This window comes from Taudactylus pleione, unplaced genomic scaffold (assembly GCF_031769625.1).
Source record: "Taudactylus pleione unplaced genomic scaffold, aTauple2 ptg000283l, whole genome shotgun sequence".
Lineage (NCBI taxonomy): Eukaryota > Metazoa > Chordata > Amphibia > Anura > Myobatrachidae > Taudactylus > Taudactylus pleione.
This window is the reverse complement of record NW_028284685.1, coordinates 1188584-1209977: the sequence shown is the minus strand read 5'-3', so window position 1 is coordinate 1209977 and position 21394 is coordinate 1188584. Positions and strand designations below refer to the sequence as shown.

The 21394-nt window shown below is 44.8% G+C and overlaps 1 protein-coding gene across 3 annotated transcripts in view; it reads right to left on the bottom strand.

Annotated features, from left to right (window-relative positions):
* Positions 1-18152: 18152 nt before the first annotated feature.
* The window catches only part of PLA2G4A (phospholipase A2 group IVA), a 270597-nt gene continuing 267355 nt past the window's right edge, over positions 18153-21394 (bottom strand). For 2 of the 3 annotated variants that reach the window (XM_088482227.1, XM_088482226.1), the window contains one exon: positions 18153-19428. In XM_088482227.1, the coding sequence (XP_088338353.1) occupies positions 19306-19428 (123 nt within the window). In that variant the 3' untranslated portion in view covers positions 18153-19305. The remainder of the gene's footprint in view (positions 19429-21394) is intronic. The other variant, XM_088482229.1, reaches the window with a different exon arrangement.

Genomic DNA, 21394 nt, shown 5'->3' with positions numbered 1-21394 from the left:
GATGCTCTGTATGTTTCATTCTGACTCCGCTCCATCCAGATTCATGGAATATCCCTTTTCCACCAAAATCCCAAGTCTGACCCGGGATTTGGAACATGGGGCCTGATTCAGAGCCACTCGCTAGATGCAATCGCTTGCACGATGTGTATGCAAATTGCGTATGCAGTGATATCGCACAGCAATGCATTAGCACGCCAAGTATTTCTTAGAGAGCGATAACATAGTGTATGTCAACACCCACCAGCCTGTTTTAAGATGCCCACTTGTTCACGTCATGTCCAGGAAGTGTATGCAACCATCGGTACATCGGGTAACATCGAATGCTATCGCAGAGCGTGAGGTTTACCATACCCTGCCGCAAGCACTGCGAGCACGTCAGTGTCTAAACAAGCCAGGTGACGTGTACTATGATGCTGTCTTATAATTATAAATACCTCTAAAACGCCGTTGAGATGCTCAGGCACGCCTGCGTTTGCATCTCCACTCCCCCGTTTTTAATGGCCAGCCCGTTACCACCTACAAACAACTTCCCCTGTCACTCACTCTGCTGGGCTGTCTATGCGCAGCGAGCAAATGCATTGTAAACTTTTGCTAAGGTATGCACATGCGCACAATGCATACACATGTGCACAATGCATAGACAATACATACGCACTGCATACCATCGGCAGCAGCGAGAGTATGCATCTTAGCAAGCGGGTCTGAATCAGGCCCATGGTTTCAAGCCGGGTCGGCGCTGTTCACACTGCACACGGGTGCAGTGCCAGCGCTTGGAGATTATGTCATCACCAAGCGCCAGAGACTCCATATCTCCCCTGAACACCAGTCCGGAGCGGACTGGTGGTCAAGGGAAGGAGTCCTTCAGGGAGGGTGTGTCTTCTTTTGGGAGTCTGTGATGTCACAGCTGTCACCAGGGAGACGACGAGGGAGAGATTACAGCCTCCCTGTATGAAGCGGGGATGGGGTAAAAACTGGAATGGTCCGGACCATTCAGGGAGGCTGTAATCTCTCCCTCCCTGGTGACAGCTATCACACAGACAGCTTCCGAATACCACCCAATCACCATGCTGGAAACGCATCTCGGGTTGTTTTTTTTTCTAGGAGCCTTTTCCACTGAGCCACTACCCGGGTTGATTTAGGCCAGTGGAAAAGGGGTACAAGTGTATAACTGTGAGTATGGCTGTATAATAATGTATGTGTTTCTGCACAGTCACTCTCACGGATTACATGAATAGTTCACTCTTTCTACTTCAGGGTCCATAGGGGGTCCACAGGGTTGACCTTGGGGTATAGCTGGATCTGGATCCATGGGCACCACGCAGTTAAAGCTTTGCTGCTCCCAGGATGCACTTGGGTCCGTCCTCCTCTATACCCCGCCCCCGGCCACAGGCACCTCAGTTTTTAGTTGGTGCCCGGCCAGAGTCGGGTCACCCTGCGCAGTGGGGCTGCATAAGCAGCCCCTAAGCTTTATTCTTTATTTAAAAAAAAAAAAAAAAAAAAGATTTTATTATTTTATTTTTACTGTCTTCAGAGCGGCAGCATCAGACTGTCCATCTGGACGTCTACGCTGCCGCTCCAACAAGCCCCGCTGGTGCTGCGACGCCGGTACTGATCCGGGGATCGCATAGGGACCCCGGAGTCAGTACTAGCGTGGCTCCGGGACCACCCAAGGACTGCTGCCGGACTGAAGGGGCCAGGTAAGCCGCGTGCAGCGCTGTCAGCGCTGCACGCGGGGAAAATGCAGTCTTCATGCCGCCGGTCTCTGGGGACAGACCGGCGGCGCTAGTAGCAGCGGGGGGCTCTCCCTCTTCAGGAATACCCCGCGTGTCCGCTGTCCCCCGGGGTGTAAGTACCGGCGGGGAACCGGCTTCCCCGGGGGTTTAGTACTAGCAGGGGAGGCAGCCTTCCCTGCTTCAGCGCTCCTCCCCTCAGCCCAGCGCGCCTTCTCTCATGTGTGCTGGCGTCGCTGGGCTGTTATCTCCTGGCCACTCCTCCTCAGAGCTCTCCGGCGGCCATCTTCCTCAGGCAGCATCGCAGAGCTCCTAGGCAGGCTTCCAGTGGACAAGTCCCCCTGCGTACCTCTCCCCCTGCAAAGGACAGTGTTCGCAGCGCTATAGCCCTCCCAGACACTGAATCTGGGAGGTTGATTGTAGCGGAAGGTGCAGTGAGTATAACTTCTCTGCATGGTATGTGACTTTTTGCTAGTGCTGCTGTCTGTGCTTATTTTCTAGTTACTGTCAGCTTATTACCTATCCCTTTCCTTCTCCTGCGGCCCGCAGGTGCGTGGGGGAGGGGTGTTCTTTCTGTGTACCTCACTTATATAAATCTACGTATTTGTGAGGTCCGTCACATACTGCGGTGTGCTCCTCAGTACCATATTGTGGGCTGTTTGGGTTGCATACTTGGGAGTGCGTGGGTGTTATACGCCTTACCTTGTTTCGGTGAGACACTTTTTTTGCAAAAAAGTTTGTGTCATGTCTGATGAGGGGAATGAGCGCTCCGAGGCTCCTGTGTTGTTGTCCTGCCGACGCTGTTCGGCAGGGGTTGACGGGGCAGATTTGTCTCAGGACGGTCTGTGCGGGCGGTGCCAGTTGGTACCTGGACCCTCTAAACCCCCGGTGGCGCAGGATCCTCCGTGGGCAATGTTTACGCAAGTGCTGGCGTCAATCGCGGACTGACTTGCGGTCCCGACTGCGGCCCCTTCTAGGGCGTTGCCCCAGCCTACCATGCCCCGTTCCCCAGGTGTGACTCGTCTGGTGCAGTCTCCTCCCGGGTCTCAGACTGTGGGTCCTTATTGGTTAGGGCGGTGCGGGCCATCCTTCACATTGAGGAGGATGTGCCCGTCCCCAGGTCAAAATACCGAAATTTTAAAAAGGCCAAGGTAGCTTTGACGGTTTTTCCCCTGTCCGATCAATTGACGGATCATATGGCAGGGGCCTGGCAGTTGCCCAGCAAGAGGTTCCAACCGCAGAAGTGGTTGGCTTCGAACTATCCATTTCCGGAGGCTCATTGCAGGAAGTGGGAAACTCCTCCAGCGGTGGATTCCCACGTTACCCGCTTAATTAAAAGCGCTACGCTGCCTTTGCCGTCGATCTCCTCCCTGAAGGATCCCACGGATAGGAAGGTGGAGACTTGTTTGAAGTCTATCTACTCTCTCTCGGGGGCGGTGGCCCGTCCGTCCATGGCCATCTCATCGAGAGCTGGGCCAATGCTTTGGAGGATACCTTTCCGGAAGATGCTCCGGAGATCCAGAGAGCGTTGATAGGTCAAATGAGGGATGTGGCTTCCTACATTGGGGAAGCATCGTTAGACGCAAGCCTGCTAACCTCTCGGGTGTCGGCTGCAGCTGTGTCGGCGTGTCGGTCCTTGTGGCTGAGGTCTTGGAGAGCTGACGCTGACTCTAAAAAGGGACTGGAGGCCTTACCTTTTAATGGAGAGTTGTTTTTTGGTCCAGACTTGGACAAAATTGTGGACACTCTGGCTAAGTCTAAATCAGCCTTCCTCCCTTCGGCTTCTGCTCCTACCAAGGTACGGAGCTCTGCTTTTCAGTCCTTTCGGGTTCAGGGCAAGGCAAAAGGTCAGTCCTTCCCGAGGCAGTCGACAACCAAGGCCGCTTCTAAGCCCAAGAAGCAGCCCTGGAGTGCCAGGCGCCCTTCTTCCAAGCAGGAAGATAAACCTTCTGCCTGATGGGACGGGCTTCCCTCTGGGGGACCCCAGAGTGGGAGGCCGACTTCTTCTATTTGCCCAGTGCTGGCACAATACCACCACGGATGCCTGGGTTCGAGAAGTGGTCTCCCAGGGGTACGCCCTGTCTTTTCGGCACAGACCGCCCCACCAGTTTTTCTGCACGAGTCCTTCTCAGGATACGACCAAGTCTTTACAGATTCAGGAAGCTATAGAGTCCTTGCTGACAGCAGGGGTCATTGTTCCCGTTCCTCAATTACAACGAGGGACGGGGTTCTATTCTTCTCTGTTTCTGGTGCGGAAACCCAATGGTTCTCATCGCCCTATCCTCAACTTGAAGTCTCTGAACAAATTCCTCAGAGTTCCCAAGTTCAGGATGGAAACGTTACGTTCCATCATTCTGGCGATGGAACCGGGGGATTACATGGTGTCCCTGGATATCCAGGACGCCTACCTCCATGTTCCGATAGCACCTTCGCACCAGCGGTATCTGAGGTTCGCTATCCTTCAACACCATTACCAGTTCCGGGCGCTACCTTTTGGTCTCTCCACGGCACCGAGGGTGTTCACAAAGATTATGGCGGTCATGGCCGCACATCTTCGGAACCAGAATGTACGGCTACTACCGTATCTGGATGACCTCCTGTTGCTGGCGAGTTCCCCGGAGGTACTGCTTCATCATCTCCACTTGACGGTCGCTTGCCTGCAAGCGCACGGGTGGCTGATAAATTGGAAAAAGTCCTCCCTGATTCCATCTCAGCGGATGGTTCATTTGGGAGCCCTGCTGGATTCTCGTCAGCAAAGGATCTTCCTGACCCCGGAGAAGGTCTCCTCCCTGCAGCTGAGGATACACAGTTGCCTGAGCAGTTGCCGCCTGTCGGTCCATTCGGCTATGAGGGTTTTGGGCTCCATGGTGTCAACATTCGACATGGTGGAATTTGCCCAGTTCCATTCCCGGCCCCTGCAGGGGCTGATTCTATCGGAATGGAACGGGTTACCTCACCGGATCCGCTCTCAGTTGCTGGTGTTGTCCCCGGAGGTTCGGCAGTTTTTGGCTTGGTGGCTTCAGACAGCTCATCTGGTCGAGGGGCGCCCCTTTTGGATCCCGGACTGGGTCCTGCTCACGACGGATGCCAGTCTTCGGGGTTGGGGGGCAGTGACCGGCTCGTTGTCACTTAAGGGTCGTTGGTCTGCGGAAGAAGCTCTTCTTCCCATCAACATTCTGGAACTGCGGGCGGTTTATCGGGCCCTGCAGTCGTCCGGTCCCGCTCTTTACGGACGGGCGGTTCAGGTGCAGTCCGACAACGCCACCACAGTGGCGTATATCAACCACCAAGGAGGAACTCGAAGTCGGGCAGCAATGTCGGAGGGGTCTCGCATCCTTGCTTGGGTGGAGTGTCACATTCCAGCGATCTCGGCAGTCTTCATTCCCGGAGTCCTCAATTGGGAGGCGGACTTCCTCAGCCGTCACGATGTGCATCCCGGGGAATGGTCGCTTCACCCAGAGGTGTTTCAGCTACTCGTGGACAGGTGGGGGCTGCCGGAGCTGGACTTGATAGCCTCCCGTCACAATCACAAGTTGCCCGTTTCCGGGTCAAGGACAAGAGACGCAGGCGCCAGTCTGGTAGACGCGCTGTCGGTGAAATGGACGTTTCACCTGGTGTATCTGTTTCCTCCGATATCCTTACTTCCTCGGGTTCTGCGGAAATTCAAGCAGGACGGCGGCACGCTCATGCTGGTTGCTCCGGCGTGGCCCAGACGTCCTTGGTACTCCGATCTGAGGTGTCTCTCCATCGACGCTCCGTACCTTCTTCCTCAGCGTCGGGACCTGTTGTCTCAAGGGCCCTGCCTTTACCCGGATCTGGGTTGGCTGTCTTTGACGGCGTGGCTCTTGAGACAGCCGTCTTGAGGTCTAGGGGTTTCTCCAGTTCAGTCATTGGTACCATGCTTAGGGCACGCAAGCCTGCCTCCGCACGGATTTACCACAGGGTGTGGCGCACTTACTTTCAGTGGTGTGAATCCAGAAACTATGATCCTCAGGTGTTCCAGGTTTCCAGAATCTTGGAGTTCCTTCAATCAGGTTTGGACCTCGGCTTACGCCTGGCCTCTCTGAAGGTTCATGTGTCTGCTTTGTCCGTGTGGTTTCAGCGACGGATTGCTACACTACCGGATGTTCACACCTTTTTCCAGGGTGTTCTCAGGATACAGCCTCCCTTCGTGCCTCCTGTGGCTCCTTGGGACTTGGCGGTGGTGCTACGGGTCTTGCAGGGTCATCCTTTTGAGCCTCTTGAGGTTGTGGACCTCAAGTGGCTGACGTTCAAGACCGTCTTTCTCCTATCAATTGCTTCTGCCAGGAGGGTGTCAGAGTTGGGGGTGCTTTCCTGTCGCCCCCCTTTTCTGATTTTTCATTAGGACAGAGCGGTGCTCCGCACTCGTCCTGAGTTTTTGCCCAAAGTGGTCTCAAAGTTCCACATTAATCAGGAACTTGTTGTGCCAGCTTTTCAGTCACCTGATCTTTCAGCTGGTGAGGCTTCCTTAGATGTAGTCCGGGCACTTAGAATCTATGTGGATCGGACTGCTTCGGTTAGGAAGTCGGATTCTTTGTTTGTCCTCTTCGGTTTTCACAAGAGGGGTTGGCCTGCCAACAAGCAAACGTTAGCCCGTTGGCTTCGTTCCGTTATTTGTGAGGCTTATGCACAGGAGGGTTTACCTGTGCCAGCCTCTGTTAAGGCTCATTCCACTCGTTCTGTGGGTCCCTATGGGCTGCTAGACGTGGCACCTCCGCTGTTCAGCTGTGTAAGGCGGCCACTTGGTCTTCAATTCAAACGTTTTTGAGGTTCTATGCGTTTGACACCTTCGCCTCTCAGGATGCATCCTTTGGGCGCCGGGTACTCCTTTCAGCACAGGAGCGTCCCCGCCCTTAGTTGAACTGCTTTGGGACATCCCCAAGGTCAACCCTGTGGACCCCCTATGGACCCTGAAGTAGAAAACAAGAGATATGGTAAGAACTTACCTTTGTTATCTCTGTTTCAACGAAGTCCATAGGGTCCACAGGGCGCCCGCCCTGACGCACCTGGCTTCAAATGGGCTGTGTGGCTGGTCACCGGTTTTCCGTCTCCCATTTCTGTGAGTATGGTTTCTTGTGTGTTCCAGTCTTCCTTCTCTCTGTTTAGTCTCCTCCTCCGGCCTTAGCTGCTTACCAACTGAGGTGCCTGTGGCCGGGGGCGGGGTATAGAGGAGGACGGACCCAAGTGCATCCTGGAAGCAGCAAAGCTTTAACTGCGTGGTGTCCATGGATCCAGATCCAGCTATACCCCAAGGTCAACCCTGTGGACCCTATGGACTTCGTAGAAACAGAGATAACAAAGGTAAGTTCTTACCATATCTCTTGTTTTCACAAATAGAAGAAGTTTGTAGTGGGAATAAATAACACTCCTCCTCCTTGTTATTGTAGGGGACCAGAATGTGTGTCCCCCTGTTTCCCTCTCTCATTAAAACATGGGATTGGGATAAAGACACATAATACTACAAGCTAGTAGTGCACAGATCTTTTGGCATAAACAATTCTTCAGAGCACAGCATGTACACAGGAGCTGCATCCATGATGGGATTCATTAAGCTGAAAGGGTCAAAGAATTATACCACACAGAAATTTACAATGGAAATGCAACTAAAATGTGAAAGATTGTGTAAAGTTACAGATGGTCTAGGTGATAATCTAAGCCCAGGCAATATTTAAATAGCCATGGAGACAATAGGCTTAAGTGTTGAACAGCACATTTATTCTGTTATACTTGGGAAAATGTCAGCTAAAGTAATTGTGGATAGCCCTGCAGGCAGCATATGAGGATGCGGATATGATTAGAAGATTTACTCTGAGGTGTATATTGTATAATACCAAGTTGAGTCAACAATTATGAGTGATGATGATGTCCATGACAAGGAGATTGCAGTGGATTGCTACATAATTTAGTGCCTGAATTTGATTTCCTGGTAGTAGCGTTAGAAGCTTACTATAGAAATTGTCAGGATAAAATTGCTACAGATGCACAGAAAATTCAAATACAATTTCTATGTACAGTACAGTATGTCATAAAATGGGACACAACATGTGAATACTGCTGTACATAAAGTAAGAAGTGCAGCATAAAAGATGAATCAGCTTTGAATGTCACAGACATTCACAGAAGAGATTGTTGGTATATTGACATTTCAGTTGTAATAAAGGGAGGTTCACTATATTGAAGATGTGTGATCATATAACAATCAAAGAAATAGGAAATAACGTGCTTACAGCTACAGATGTTGGGGCAGTGACTACCCTCTTGACAACAAGAAATTAAACCAAAATTACAGATATGCCAGATGTGCTGTACAGTATGTTTCCAGATATGGGGACAAACCTCATAGCCATAAGTATTCTAGATCAAAGAGGCTAGAGAGTCCAGTTCACAAAAGGAAAGTGCATTGTGCGGAACAAAAGAGGGTCCGTAAAAGCAACAGGTACCCAATGCCATCATTTATGTCCTTGACACAAAAGTGTTATGCAATGATGACCTCTAGCTCACATACTGTGGAACTCTGACACAGAAGATTAGGTCATCTTGGACATGACAGTGTCCAGAAAGTGCTTGATGGGATGGTTACAGGAATATCAGTGACTGATGCAGAAAAGTCCACGTGTGAAAGCTGTATTAGAGCAAACTAAAAGTCTTGAGATCTGACAATGGATGAGAATATCTTATAAGAGATGTGAAAATCTTGCTGAAGAAGCATTGTATCAAGTAACCATTGTATATACGCCTGAACAGAATGGTGTAAGTAAGCGTGCAAATCGTACCTTAGTGGAGAGAGCCCAATCTATGTTGAAAGACAACAAGTGCTTCTGGGTGGAAGCACTGTCTACGGAAGTCTATCTGAAAAATTGTGCTTCCACTGTTGCCTTCAAAGTTAAGACTTCAACAGAGGTGTGGTCTGGAAGAAAGTTCAGATGTGACTTCACTCGTCATAGCTGCAGTTGCACCAAACAGTCCCTCTCAATGCACCTGGTTCCATGAGACTTTGCTAGCGTCGGACATCCTTTTTGCATTTTTTTTTTAGAAAATGTGTCTAAGTTGCAATAAGATGCAAATAGGATGCACCAGGAGACTGTGCTGATTAATCTGTATATCTGTGTGCATCTCTCAATCAGCATGCAAAGTGCTATGATTCAGCGGGCACAGCTTTTTTCCAAGCCAAGTTCCGTTCACAGTCTTATTCGCACACAGAAGTGTCACATATCAAATTAATCAGCAGTCTCCTAGTTGTATCACATTGCGACTTAGAAGCATTTTTGGCAAAAAAATATGCAAAATAGTTGCCCAATGCTAACAGAATTGCACAGGAAGTAACCCATAAAGTCACTACCCTGCGTATATCTTAAGATACCTGCACCACTACCTCTGTATGTTCCGCTCAAGCTACACGTCATCCAGATTACCAAGTGTGTAACTGTGCGTACAAATAACTTCTATTACACTTCAATAAACCTCACATCTGGTTAAGTACTTGGGCTGTCTAGTGTATCTGGACTTCTCTGGTGTTGCTATTAAACTCTGCATTCAACCGCTAATAGTACACACACATCTCTATCCCAAACCCTAGCCATCATTGCAGCCTAAACCTAACCCTTATCTAACCCTAAAATCATTAGTCGACATTTTGGTGGTCTACAGTCACAATATTGACATTCTGGGACTATCGAAATTATACCAGTGTGGATATTTTGAATGTCAACATGTTGTATACCAAAATTCTGAACATGTTGACATTCTGGAGGTCAACATACCGGCAAAGTCTATTTACCATCCTCTTTACCAGTGACGGCTCCAGAAGTGAGGCTGCAGCTCAGTCCAAAATTCAAATAGGGGAACCACTGCTGTTAACACACTATTGTTTGAAAAGGAAAACTAAAATCATTGTGTACTGCATTCATTGTGCTGTATGTAACTGGCAGTATTACCAGAGATGGCGCTGGTGAGAAGCAGATTCTGTGTGGGGCAGGAGAGATCCGCCCACACACAGGAGAAAAGGGTTCTGGGAAGATGTGTAATTGCTGCCTTGTGGAGAGAGCTCAGGTGTGGGCTGATGAGAAGGCAGACCAGTCAGGCTGTTGTTGGAGACAGTTTATGTGGGACTGCGGCAGCCAGGGAGCCCAGTGAAGCTAAGCCAAGCCATTGGGGAGCCAGGATGCCTGAGTCCGGACCTTGCAGGAGGCAGGCGGGCACCATAAATCTCTCAGACTGTGTGTCATTGAAGCAGCTGGGCAGCAGGCTGAGGAAGCCAGGGCCTATAATTGTAGGATACAGGGAAGGCTACCAAGACTGACTGTGTTTTGGATAGCTCTGGCAGCCAAGCCAAGCTAGGCTGAAGCCAGCAATAGACCTGCAGAGACTTTTTTGGCGGACTAACTGCACCATGACAGTCAGGGGTCAAGAAGTGAGACGCCTTAAACAGGGACTAGGTTTATTATTTTCTGTTTCCTGGTTTCCATGCTGGAAAGTAAAGCATCATTACATTTATTTACTTGAAAGCTGTGTGTGGACCCTCATTAAGTACCTAGACACTGCACCAATCCCCCCTCTACCGAGCTAATTACTCCAAGTTATCGCTGTAACATACATTATTCTCATTTTACTTTGTTGTTGTATATGAGTTGGTTGTATGTTAAGATGGATTTTTAAGGAAAACTATTGAAGGGTCTGGCAGTTAGAGAGGGGAAATGAGCTGGAGGAATCAGGCTCTTTTATATTGAGAGCAAAGCTGAAGCTGCTATGTAGAGTACATTGCAGAATTAACAGATTGTTATAGGTATCCTTCAACCAAGAATACTCATGAAATATAATTAAGCAAGTCAACTAAAGTCTTATAATCCATGCATCATACCTTTTATGTATGTCAAAAGTGAACTTTTTACCTTCCTGTTACCATTCCACAATGACCTACAGTACTACACAGTTTCCCTGTTTGTTTTAGCATTTTATCTCCCATATGATCCTGGTTTCATCACCATTTCCTCATCATTCCTCACTCTACTCATTGCCTAAATGGTTGCTTCAAAACTTATTCTTTTTTCTTGCTTGCTTTCTCTAGTACAACCCTTTTAAATCTGAAAAACAGTAATTATATCTTTCTATGCCTCTCTCTCTATTACTCCTTGCAATATCTTACCTATTCCTGTACACCAACCCTCTTCCGGGAACTGTGACCCATCAAATCCTTCTCTATCTCATTGCAAACTGTATTATTCTAGGCTCTTGTGAACCTTCACTCCCACTCATATCAGTGTGAATTAATTGTGACCCACTACTACGTTAAAGCTATATTTTTATACACTAGATTATCTTTCACCAATACTAAGTGATGGGGTGAAGGTGTATTTTACCATCACACTCTTTTCCTTTATGCTTTTATTTTTGTAGTCCACACTGTCATCCTCGCTCCTTGTATATAATTAACCCTGGTGGATTCTCCACTGATTGAAGTTGGCCTTGATGGATCCCATGTGTTACCTTAGGTGACATTGGTGATTGCTACTTTGTCAATGCAGAGTATTCTCCTTTGTATGCCTCTAGTCTACCCCAGAGTACCCACATCTCAAAAATTCGAGATGATGATTTCAGATTTCATGTTTGTGATCTGGCTAAGCCTCATTAAGCTACTGGGTTGTAGTTGACTATTGCATTTTGGCCAATAGGTATTGTAAGTGTTCTCTATGACACTGACCTATATCATCCTAACACTAAGCAGTACAGTAAATTAGGGGTTTAGTTTTGGAAATTTCACAGGAACTCCGAAACATCACACACTCATCACCGCTTACCATCACATGCATTTCCTTTGTGATTTTATTTTTTTGAAGTTCACACTATCATCCTCTCTCCAAATGGCTGTCACTTACAACTCACAGTTCTGCCTTCTACAACAAATCATCTTCAGCTTGGTCTCCCATGACTCATCTTCTCAGGACTAAGGAGAGTAGACGCTTGTGGTCTGTCTTTGGTAGCTACCCAACCAAATGGTTCTCTCCAGTTAGCAACAATCACAGTGAGTAACTATTAGATATTGTGAAGGTAAACAGTACATGGTAGTGATATGAGGCTCCAGTCAAACTGGTGATGATTGTGGTTAATTGAAGTATAACTTCTACCTTACAAACATACACCAGGGTCAATTTTGTCCAATAATTTCTTATACTTACTGTATGACGCTGTTCCTTCTTATTTAGTTCTATTACTCCTATCCCTTCTACTTGCCCACATATTCAAATTTTTTGCTTTCTGTCATTGTCCCTTCTTCCTTTAATCATGCATGGACCAAACTACTGTGTTATGTATGGAATGGGATTGAAATCCCGACAGCGGATGCCCGACATGAGGAGATCCCGACTGGGGTACGTAAGTATACTAACCCTCCCCTGTCATCCCCCCACAACCCTCGCTTGGTGGTGTCTAACCTTAACCTCCCTCACCAGGGGTGCCTAAACCTAACACCCCCTCCGCACCCTAAACCTAACCCTCCCGGGGGGGTGCCTGAGCCTAAAATCCCCCCCCCCCCTGGTGATGCCTAACCGTAACCCTCCCTCCTAGGGGTGCCTAACCCTAATCCCCCCCCCAAAAATAATGCTAACCCCGCTAGACTGCCTAATACTAACCTTTCTCCTCCGCGGCTAACGCTAAGGGCGCCCCGGACTTACCTTCGTTCGGGCTGGCGTCCTCGGCATTCCAGTGTAGGGATTAACATAGGCGTCGGTATTTCGACACCTATGTTACATCCCTTGCCGGGATACCGCTGTCGGCATTGAGATATGTGGCCGCCAGTCTCATCACTACATCCCATTATATATGTTGTCTTAATAATAAATGACTATTTGTAGATGAAATATTAGTCTTCCTGTTCTCAAACTAATTAGAAAACTAGAATGGAAGGGGCCTATTTACTAAGCCTTTGATGGAGATAAAGTGAACGGAGATAAAGTTCCAGCCAATCAGCTCCTGTCATTTTTCAAAACACAGCCTGTAACATGGCAGGAGCTGATTGGCTGGAACTTTATCTTCTTTCACTCTATCTCCATCCAATGCTTAGTAAATAGGCCCCTAAGAGCTCTTCCATTGTAGTTTTGGAATTCATTTGAAAAAAGGAAGTAGAACAAAATCTTTTAAGGAATAAGGAGAGTAGCTTACTAAATAGACCCGATAGTGCTCTATCTAAATAGATGTATAGCTGATACTGATCCAAAACAGTCCTTTAAAGCTAAAACTGTGCCAATACCATTTTGTTCAAACAGTTGAAAGAACTGACTATACTATCAGTGAACTTAAGCTAACATGTAATTCCTTTTTATAATTTTCTCTTTGCAAAAACCCACAGCATACGTACATGTCTTCAATGGTTTAAGTGTAATGGACGTGTAATGAATCATATTTTTATAATGTACAGTTTTATTTTGTGGATGGTTGAGGAGTTATTGTGAAAAAGAATGTCGTCTATAAAAATATTCATAGTCTACTACTTAAACTGGATTAATTAAGACCTTGTTACTTGTTGCATAAACATAAGACTAAAAGAAAAGTGTGTAGTTCCTAAATTCTAGATTAATAAGTAATTCCTGTGCTCCAATCATTATTGCTGGCAACTAGTGACACATAATTTCAGGAGTAGTTGTTTACTTGTCATTGTAAAGCAGGTGGGGAGTATAATAATTTTTTAAATAGACCACAATTTCATCATTAATCTACTTCATAAGAATTGATCTATGTTCCCCGTAACTCAGTGGCACCTGAATTTGCCCCAGAAATCTCCATTTTTTTCTGATCTAGTGGTCTCCACATTTGGCCTGATACTGGTACTGTCGTCTCCATACGTGCCCTCATACGGTCAGTGTCTGTACTTACTGTACCTCAATACTGGTGATCTCTGCATTTACTCCAATGACAGTGATCTTCTGTATTTTCTCTAATGCTAGCAGTCTCTGAATTTGCCATAGTGGGGATGGTTAGGGTGGTCTTCAAGTTAGCCTCTGTTTTGGTGGATTTGTCTGTGTATCAGAAGACTCCAATGGGCATGTGTGTGTCCCAGTAGAATCCTTTAGTTTTCTGGGTAATTTAGGATGCTTTGATACTATAGTTTAACCAAAATAGGCTTTCCTCTGTAAATTTAACCCAGGGGGCTCTCATCTGTTATTATAATTAACCCCATGGGCTCTCCCCTGATTGAGGTCGACCCTGATGGACTCCCATGGGTTACCTTCGGTGGCTACTTCTCTGTCAATGCAGTCAATCCTAGTGTGTTCCTTTGTGATCATAGTCTACCCCAGAGGACCCACATCTTAAAATTTCTAGATGATGATTTGATGCTTGTGATGCTACAATATGATCTGGCTAAGCCTCATTCAACTACTAGGTTATGGTTGACTATTGAATTTTGGCCAATAGGTATTGGACATTGTAAGTGTTGTCGTGCAGTACAGTAAGTTAGAGGTTCCATATTAGGAATGCCATAGGAACTCTAAAACTTCACACACTGATCACCCTTTACATATTAGGGTCTCTGAAATCAGTATAAGAAAACTCTCTATTGATCAATATCACACTGATGTAGTGATTTAAATAACACCTCACTCTCAGGAGTAATTTTCTAAAGTGAGAGTTTTTAGAAGTGAAGATGTTGCCCATAGCAACCAATCAGATTCCTGCTATTATCTTCTAGAAGGTGCTAGTTAAATGTTAAGTAGAATCTGATTGGTTGCTATAGGCAATATCTCCAGTTCTAAAAACTCTCACTTTAGTAAATATACCCTAGGCTTCGTATTCTATGCAACATGGTCAGAGGCTCGGACAGAGGGTCAGTATGAATCGGGTCTCTCATAAAGGGACTGATTCAGAGCCGCACGTAGGGACAAATTAAGGTGAGTGGTGACAGGGGTGGTCACCCTTGGGCCCCCACAGGGTTGGTGTGACTCTGCTGAAAACAGGTGTCCAGTGGCACCTGTTCCTGGATTGAGGCTCACTGCCGCAGCTCTATGTTACTGTTTACTGTATGCAGCAGCACAGTCAGTGCTGCTGCATACAGCGCAAAGCGGCTCTCAAGTCCCCTCATCGTTGTCACATGACACATTATGTCTGTGACGCTGATGAGGGGACTAGGGAGCAGGTCTGCCGGGAGGTCATGACATCACTCAGGTGAATAATCAGTGGCGGAGTAATAGGCTCCGTGTTGCTTGGGTGGTAGGCTCTGGGTAGCTAGAGGTAAGGGGTGGGCTGTAGGCTTCGTGTCACTAAGGGGTTTGTGGCTATGTAGGCTCCATGTGGCTGGGGGAAGGGGTGGGGGGTGGCTTTGTACGCTCCATGTGGCTGGTGGAGACTCTGTGTGGCTTGAAGGGGGTCCCCACAATTTAGTTGCCCTGGAGCCCCCGCAAGCCTTAAACCAGCCCTGTAGTGATCCCATGGTAGTAGGGCTGCAAAAATGAGACATACACTTTCTTCTTACATGATCTCTGGTCTTTTGATGGGATGTGCTCACTGAAGTGGGCTGATGCTTGAATAGGATCGGAATAGGTTTTTTAGGTAATCAAAAAATGCAAGTGGGATAAAAATGTGACAACTATGAAACATAATTTAACTGTTTAACATTTGAGGATATTTTTGACATTAAACATTAGTAGCTTTCCTTTAAAAATGAAAATAGGAATGTGCGTTTTATGTTTACAAGACCAGTGAAAGAATGTGCTTGGCATAAGTGCTCACATTCTCAAGTGAGACAAAACCGCTAACTGATAGTAGCAGTCTGCCAAAGAGGAATAATGTTGTTGTTTTTTTTGACACTCAAAAAATTATACTCTCTAAAATGTGACTCAATATTTATTTTAAATTATTTAAGATACATACTGCATAAAAAATGTACAGAGTACACATAAGCGTCTGAAAATAGTATATAACACACTGATATCGTCATCAATCTGAATGGAAATTCACAGATGTTGAATTCATTACTGTATTTCAAATTTCAGCAGTCACCACATTTCAAACAAGATACATGCAATATGCAAGAATTGTAGTGTAAGTAGTTACTCAATTTGTTTAAAATCTATACTAATAAGAACGTTGTGTTTGTCTGTCTGTTCCAAGTTGGTGCAAATACTACGGAAATAAGTTTTGCAGTGGAAATTCCTAGAAATAACCAGCACTTTGTTTTAACCTGATTCATCAAGTTAAAGCTGAGCAATAACAAAAGAAAATGTATTGACATCATCAATGCAGGAGATAGGTGTAGCACCATGCACGCCACCGGTAAGGGGTAGGGGGAGAGATTCATTTGGCTCGAGTTCACTTGGATAAGCTACATAGCAGTTTGTGCACAGGGCACACAGTGATATTGGTGAGTGGTGAGTGAAGGAGCTGCTGTCACCAGTCTGTATAGCGCTGCTGGTCATGTGGCCACTGCCGTGACAGGGCCCCTATACAAAGCAATACAACTAGAACACCTCAAATTAAAAAAAAGTTGGCAGAAGCGATTTCATCGCTGGCAACAGCTAGTTAAAGCATAATCTTAATACATTTAAAGTCTGAGTATTTTTTTTCTTTTTACCTGCCAGTTTTTTATTTAGCATTTATCGTCTTACTTATTTTCTACTAGTCATTCTCTTCTGGAACATAAAGTCTTAATGTCGCCAAGTCTCATCTGCAAGTCCTATTTACATTTAAACTGTCTGTGATATGAGGAAGACAGGCAACATTTCCAAGCTCCGATATTTATTATACCCATGTCTGTTACTCATAAATGTGCATGCTACATCATGACCACGCTCTCCCTTCTAACTCTAACTTTGGATACTGAAAATTTATGACCCCAAAACCATTCCACATCTTCAAATAATTCTGTTCTAAAGGAAAAATATAGCCAAATTATTATATACAGTGACAAAAAAAGAGTGCTAGGCATCACCCAATAAAGATTAAGCCTGTCTGGCACCTCCCAATATGTTCTTAGATAACTCATTTAGTATACTGTTATGTCATATTTATATTTGTAACATGGTTCATGATACCTAGAAGATCTATAACCTCTGGAGTACCAAATTGTTTGAGCAAATCGTGTCTCGCTGTTCCCATTGGGCATCCACAACCATCTTTTAATTCCATTTGTCCCAGTACGTTCAGTAGTGAAGAACATTAGGTGTGGCAGTATTCCCATCGCCAAAGCAGCTGGTATGTTGATTGCACTATGTGGGCCCCTTGTTTATAAACTCAACAGAGCAAAACCCAGCAGTAAGTCCAAGGATCAGCAGCTTAGTCCACAGCTCAGTTACTCCTGATTTTCCATTTCTGACCTAGCTTGTATCTTGATCATCCTTCTGTTTGTCACCTTGACATTGAACTTGTACTGTCCAACCTTGACTTCTGGTCCTTCTTACTGTATGTCAGAAGCCTTCCTGTCTGCCTCTGCAAAGCTGACCATATTAAAATAACAGGAACAGCTTCCAAAAAAAATAAGAGCAGGGTGTCCAGGCTGACAGTGGTGTATGGCTATTTCTGAATATTCACTTTTTGCATGAATATTTGACGATTCTGTTATCAGACCATTCTAAATGGTCGATTCAATTAGCCATGAATTGACTCACTGTGCAAGTAAATGCAGGCATATGCAACACTTATGTTAGCCTCAAATTCACAATTTTTTATTTGCAACGCTGTACAAAAATCTGCAAGTTCAGGGCGAGTTCATGTGCCATTGATGGCATTTCCATGCTGCTGCATTGCACCGCTTGCTTCTAATTGAACCCTAGTCCTAGGAGTGCTTTTGTAAATAATGTGTAGAGAACATCCATAATTACATGTTCTTGTGCAGTCATACAATGGCACACAGGAGGTGCCAGACTGACTAAACAAACTAAGTGGCAGCTGGAAGGGTGCCTTTCACATCCATTATACAAACTACAATTAATTTGCATATGAGTTAGGTCAGTGGTTCCCTAACTGTGCGCCGCGGCGGACACTTGCAGGGGTGCTTCAGGTTGGTGGTCCAGCACCAAATTAAATTCTTTATGGTTAATGTAATGTAAATATGTGGGCAAACAGAAGCACAAACCTGTCCACCACTATATAACCGAACCTAAGGATGACCGGTCAGCACAATTTACTTCACTTTACTTACTACCTTTACTACATTTTTTTCTGAATTTCTCAATAGCAAACTTTTGACTTAGGGGTGCCATGAGAACAATGCTGATACTCTAGGGTGCCGTGATTCACAAAAGTTTGGGAATCACTGAGTTAGGTGAACTTTTAAAAAAAAAATTACAGTTTTTATGCATTTCACATTACTCATTTAAATTTTCTTATAAAGAAAAACTGACACTTTTAAATTAATTTTGTTGCTCCCTCAAAAAAATAAAACTACTTAAAATGTTCTTACTGTAGGCACGAACATGTGTTCTGTAGCCCTTGACAGACAAACAGACAAAATGGAGGCCTTACAAAGGAGGAACATCAAGATATGAAAAGGTTCGGTTTTATTTTCACAATCAGTATGGTTTAAATTTATTACGTGAAAATTGTTTTTGGTTGGAGAAAGAATTTTTTTTACAACATCTTCTGGTTATTTGGTATCACCTGGTGATGTTTTCAATTTGATTATAAAACATATTGAAAAGTAAAGGTGGCTAACGCAATGTATTATTAAAAATGTACATACAATGTTTAATTCAATCATTATTTAGTGAAATACATGCATAGCATAAACATTAGACAATATGTTGTAAAGGAAATATCTGAAAATGGGTATACACAAATTGAATTTAAATTTAATTACTAATTACAGTAACCGATTATTACAAATGTGTAGATACTTGTCTATTTCCTTCATATTATGGTATGTCTTTATTTTGACAGTGGTTAATAATCATGTTATACAGTTAATGTAGTGATAATTTAATAATCTTTCAGAAAACGTACACATACAGTATATGTAAAATATAATTATTTTTCTGTAGATCATGGCAAGATTTTCATAATTTTAAATAACACAAAACAATTGGAACCGTTTCTGTTTGATATTGTTTGTCAGTGTTGGGTTCTATTTTAATTTAACTTGATATAGCAGCTCGTATCAGCTGCTTACATAGTACCATCGTTGTTTCAAGAGAACTACAGTGGACAGAGGCTAGAGATCGGGTTATTAATGAGACGTGTAAACAAAATCCTAATTTCCCAACAAGTCTACAAAACAAACCAAGGCATAGATGAAAAATAATTTGCACAATAAGTCTCACAAACAAGCATGTGATGAAGGACAGAAAATGGAGGTAGAGGATTTAGCTGTATTCTGTAAAAAACACAAATACCAGTAAATAAAAATATTCTCAGATAAGATAGCATAGCAAAGATAGCTAGAAAAAGTAGTTTTGCTTTTTAATTAGTATCAAACATTAATTTCTATATTCTTGTATATATATGATGACTACAATGTTTAAGTATATTAATAAATAATGACCAGTTGTTTGGTTGCACAGATGTAATACACTTAAAATGTGTTTGATTTGGTTGTACTGTATGTATACTAAATTAATTTCTATTCATGTGGAATTTAATTTTCTGGTTTGCTCTTGTTAAAGAATTTCCGTGCGTCAACATCACTGAGTGAGACTGAGCAGCGAGATGGATGTTGCCTTCTGTAATCAATGCTTTCTTTAATCGCTTCCTTAATTACCTGTTCGAAAACAAAAAAACTATCTTAAATATATTTTAAGGTAAAGAGATCCATTTGTAAAACATAGCATTTAATTTATATGGTTTAGAGGCCTATTCATCAACACTAAAATAACGTTTTTAAGGACATTTTCCTTAAATAACGTTATTTTGGTATTCATGAACAGACTTGGCACAGGAGATATCACAGATATCTCCTTGCTAAGTTCCCCTGCGTTAATTTCCACACTCCCCATACATTAGTATGGGGATGTGGAAATTGTGGAATTAATCAAATTCCGAAAATTCTGAATTTTCGTAATTTGATGCAGTTACTATTCGCCACTGTGAGGTGGCGAATAGCAGAATCGACTTACCTGTATCCGCGTGTGCAGGTCCCCCGACGAGTCCCTCCGGCGCTCTGCTCCGTCCGCAGGCTGGTCGGACATGTGTGCTCCCCAGCAGAGCACAAGAAAGTTTAGAAAAAGAAAAAAAAAAGTTTTTGTTTTTTTTCTAATCTGTCATGTGGTCTGCTGGGAAACCACATGACAGACCAGCAGGACGGAGCCGGAGGCTGCTGCGCGGACAGGTAAGTCGGGGGGGGAGGTGAGCGGAGGGGGTCAGGGGGTACACAAACTTACCGCATCTGTAGGCAGTGCTGTGCATGCGCTGGATTTACAGATGTAACAGCGCATGCGCAGCACTGTTTCCAGATGCGATAACGTAGTGTAGGCAGGGAAAAGTATCTATTTCCTGAAAAGCTGTCATCGCAAAAATGACAGCTTTTCGGAATAGATACTTATGGAGAGGTGGAATGATGAATTCCACCTATAATTAGGTAGAACTCCATGCGAGTTCTAAACCTAATTATCTCCATTGAATTTTTATGTTTAATGAATAGGCCCCTTAGTATTAGGGCAGCACAGACTGTGTAATGGTTAGCGTTACTGCCTCACAGCACTGAGGTCACGGGTTCAATTCCCACCATGGCCCTACCTGTGTGGAGTTTGTATATTCTCCCTGTGCTTGCGTGGGTTTGCTCCGGGTGCTCCGGTTTCCTTCCATACTCCAAAAATATACTAGCAGGTTAATTGGTAACCGAAAAAAAATTAACATGTGTGTGTGTGCGCATGTTGTAGGGAATATAGATTGTAAGCTCCACTGGGGCAGGGACTGATGTGAATGACCAAATATCCTCTCTACAAAGCGCTGCGGAATATGTGTGCGCTATATAAATAACTGTTAATAAATAAAATAATATTGGGAACATTTACCCTCATTCCTTTAACTTAAAATAAATGAAACGAATATTCATACTTTAAGAACATAGAATATTATATATTATTAAGTGTCAATACTATTGAAGTTTAGAATACCTATACATTACATACACTGGTATAATTTCATGTTAAAAGTAGACCGCCATTGCATTTTACCTGTTACCTACACACAATGGAGGCATTGACCTTCCTAGTGAATTTATGGGCAATGTTTTTTATGTCAGCTCACAGTGTGACTGTGGGCCTGAATCAGCAAGGAATGCACGGATGCAGACACACGCAGCCGGGTGCTGCGAGAATATGCTAATGATTGCATACGCACGCCAATTGCAGCACCAAGATGCAGACGCCCAGCACTACATAATGCAGGGCCTGATTCAGCAAGGAATGCACGGAAGCAGACGGACGCACCCGGCTGCTGTGAGAATATGCTTATGAATGCATACGCACGGCATTCGCAGCACACAGATGCAGACGCCCAGCATTACATAATGCCGCCCCCTTTACCGTCTGTTAACTGCCGTGCTGATGCGCAAGGCTGAGAATACATCAGGAACATCGAGTAAAATCGGAGCAGCACGCAGACTAAAGGTAGCTGCATCCGTCATCTCAGTGGCTAATTTATGCATGCCCTTGTAAAGGGGGGCGAACGCACTGGCACGCCCCGCAAGATCACCGGCTTGCGCTGACCGACTTGGGGTGTAATGC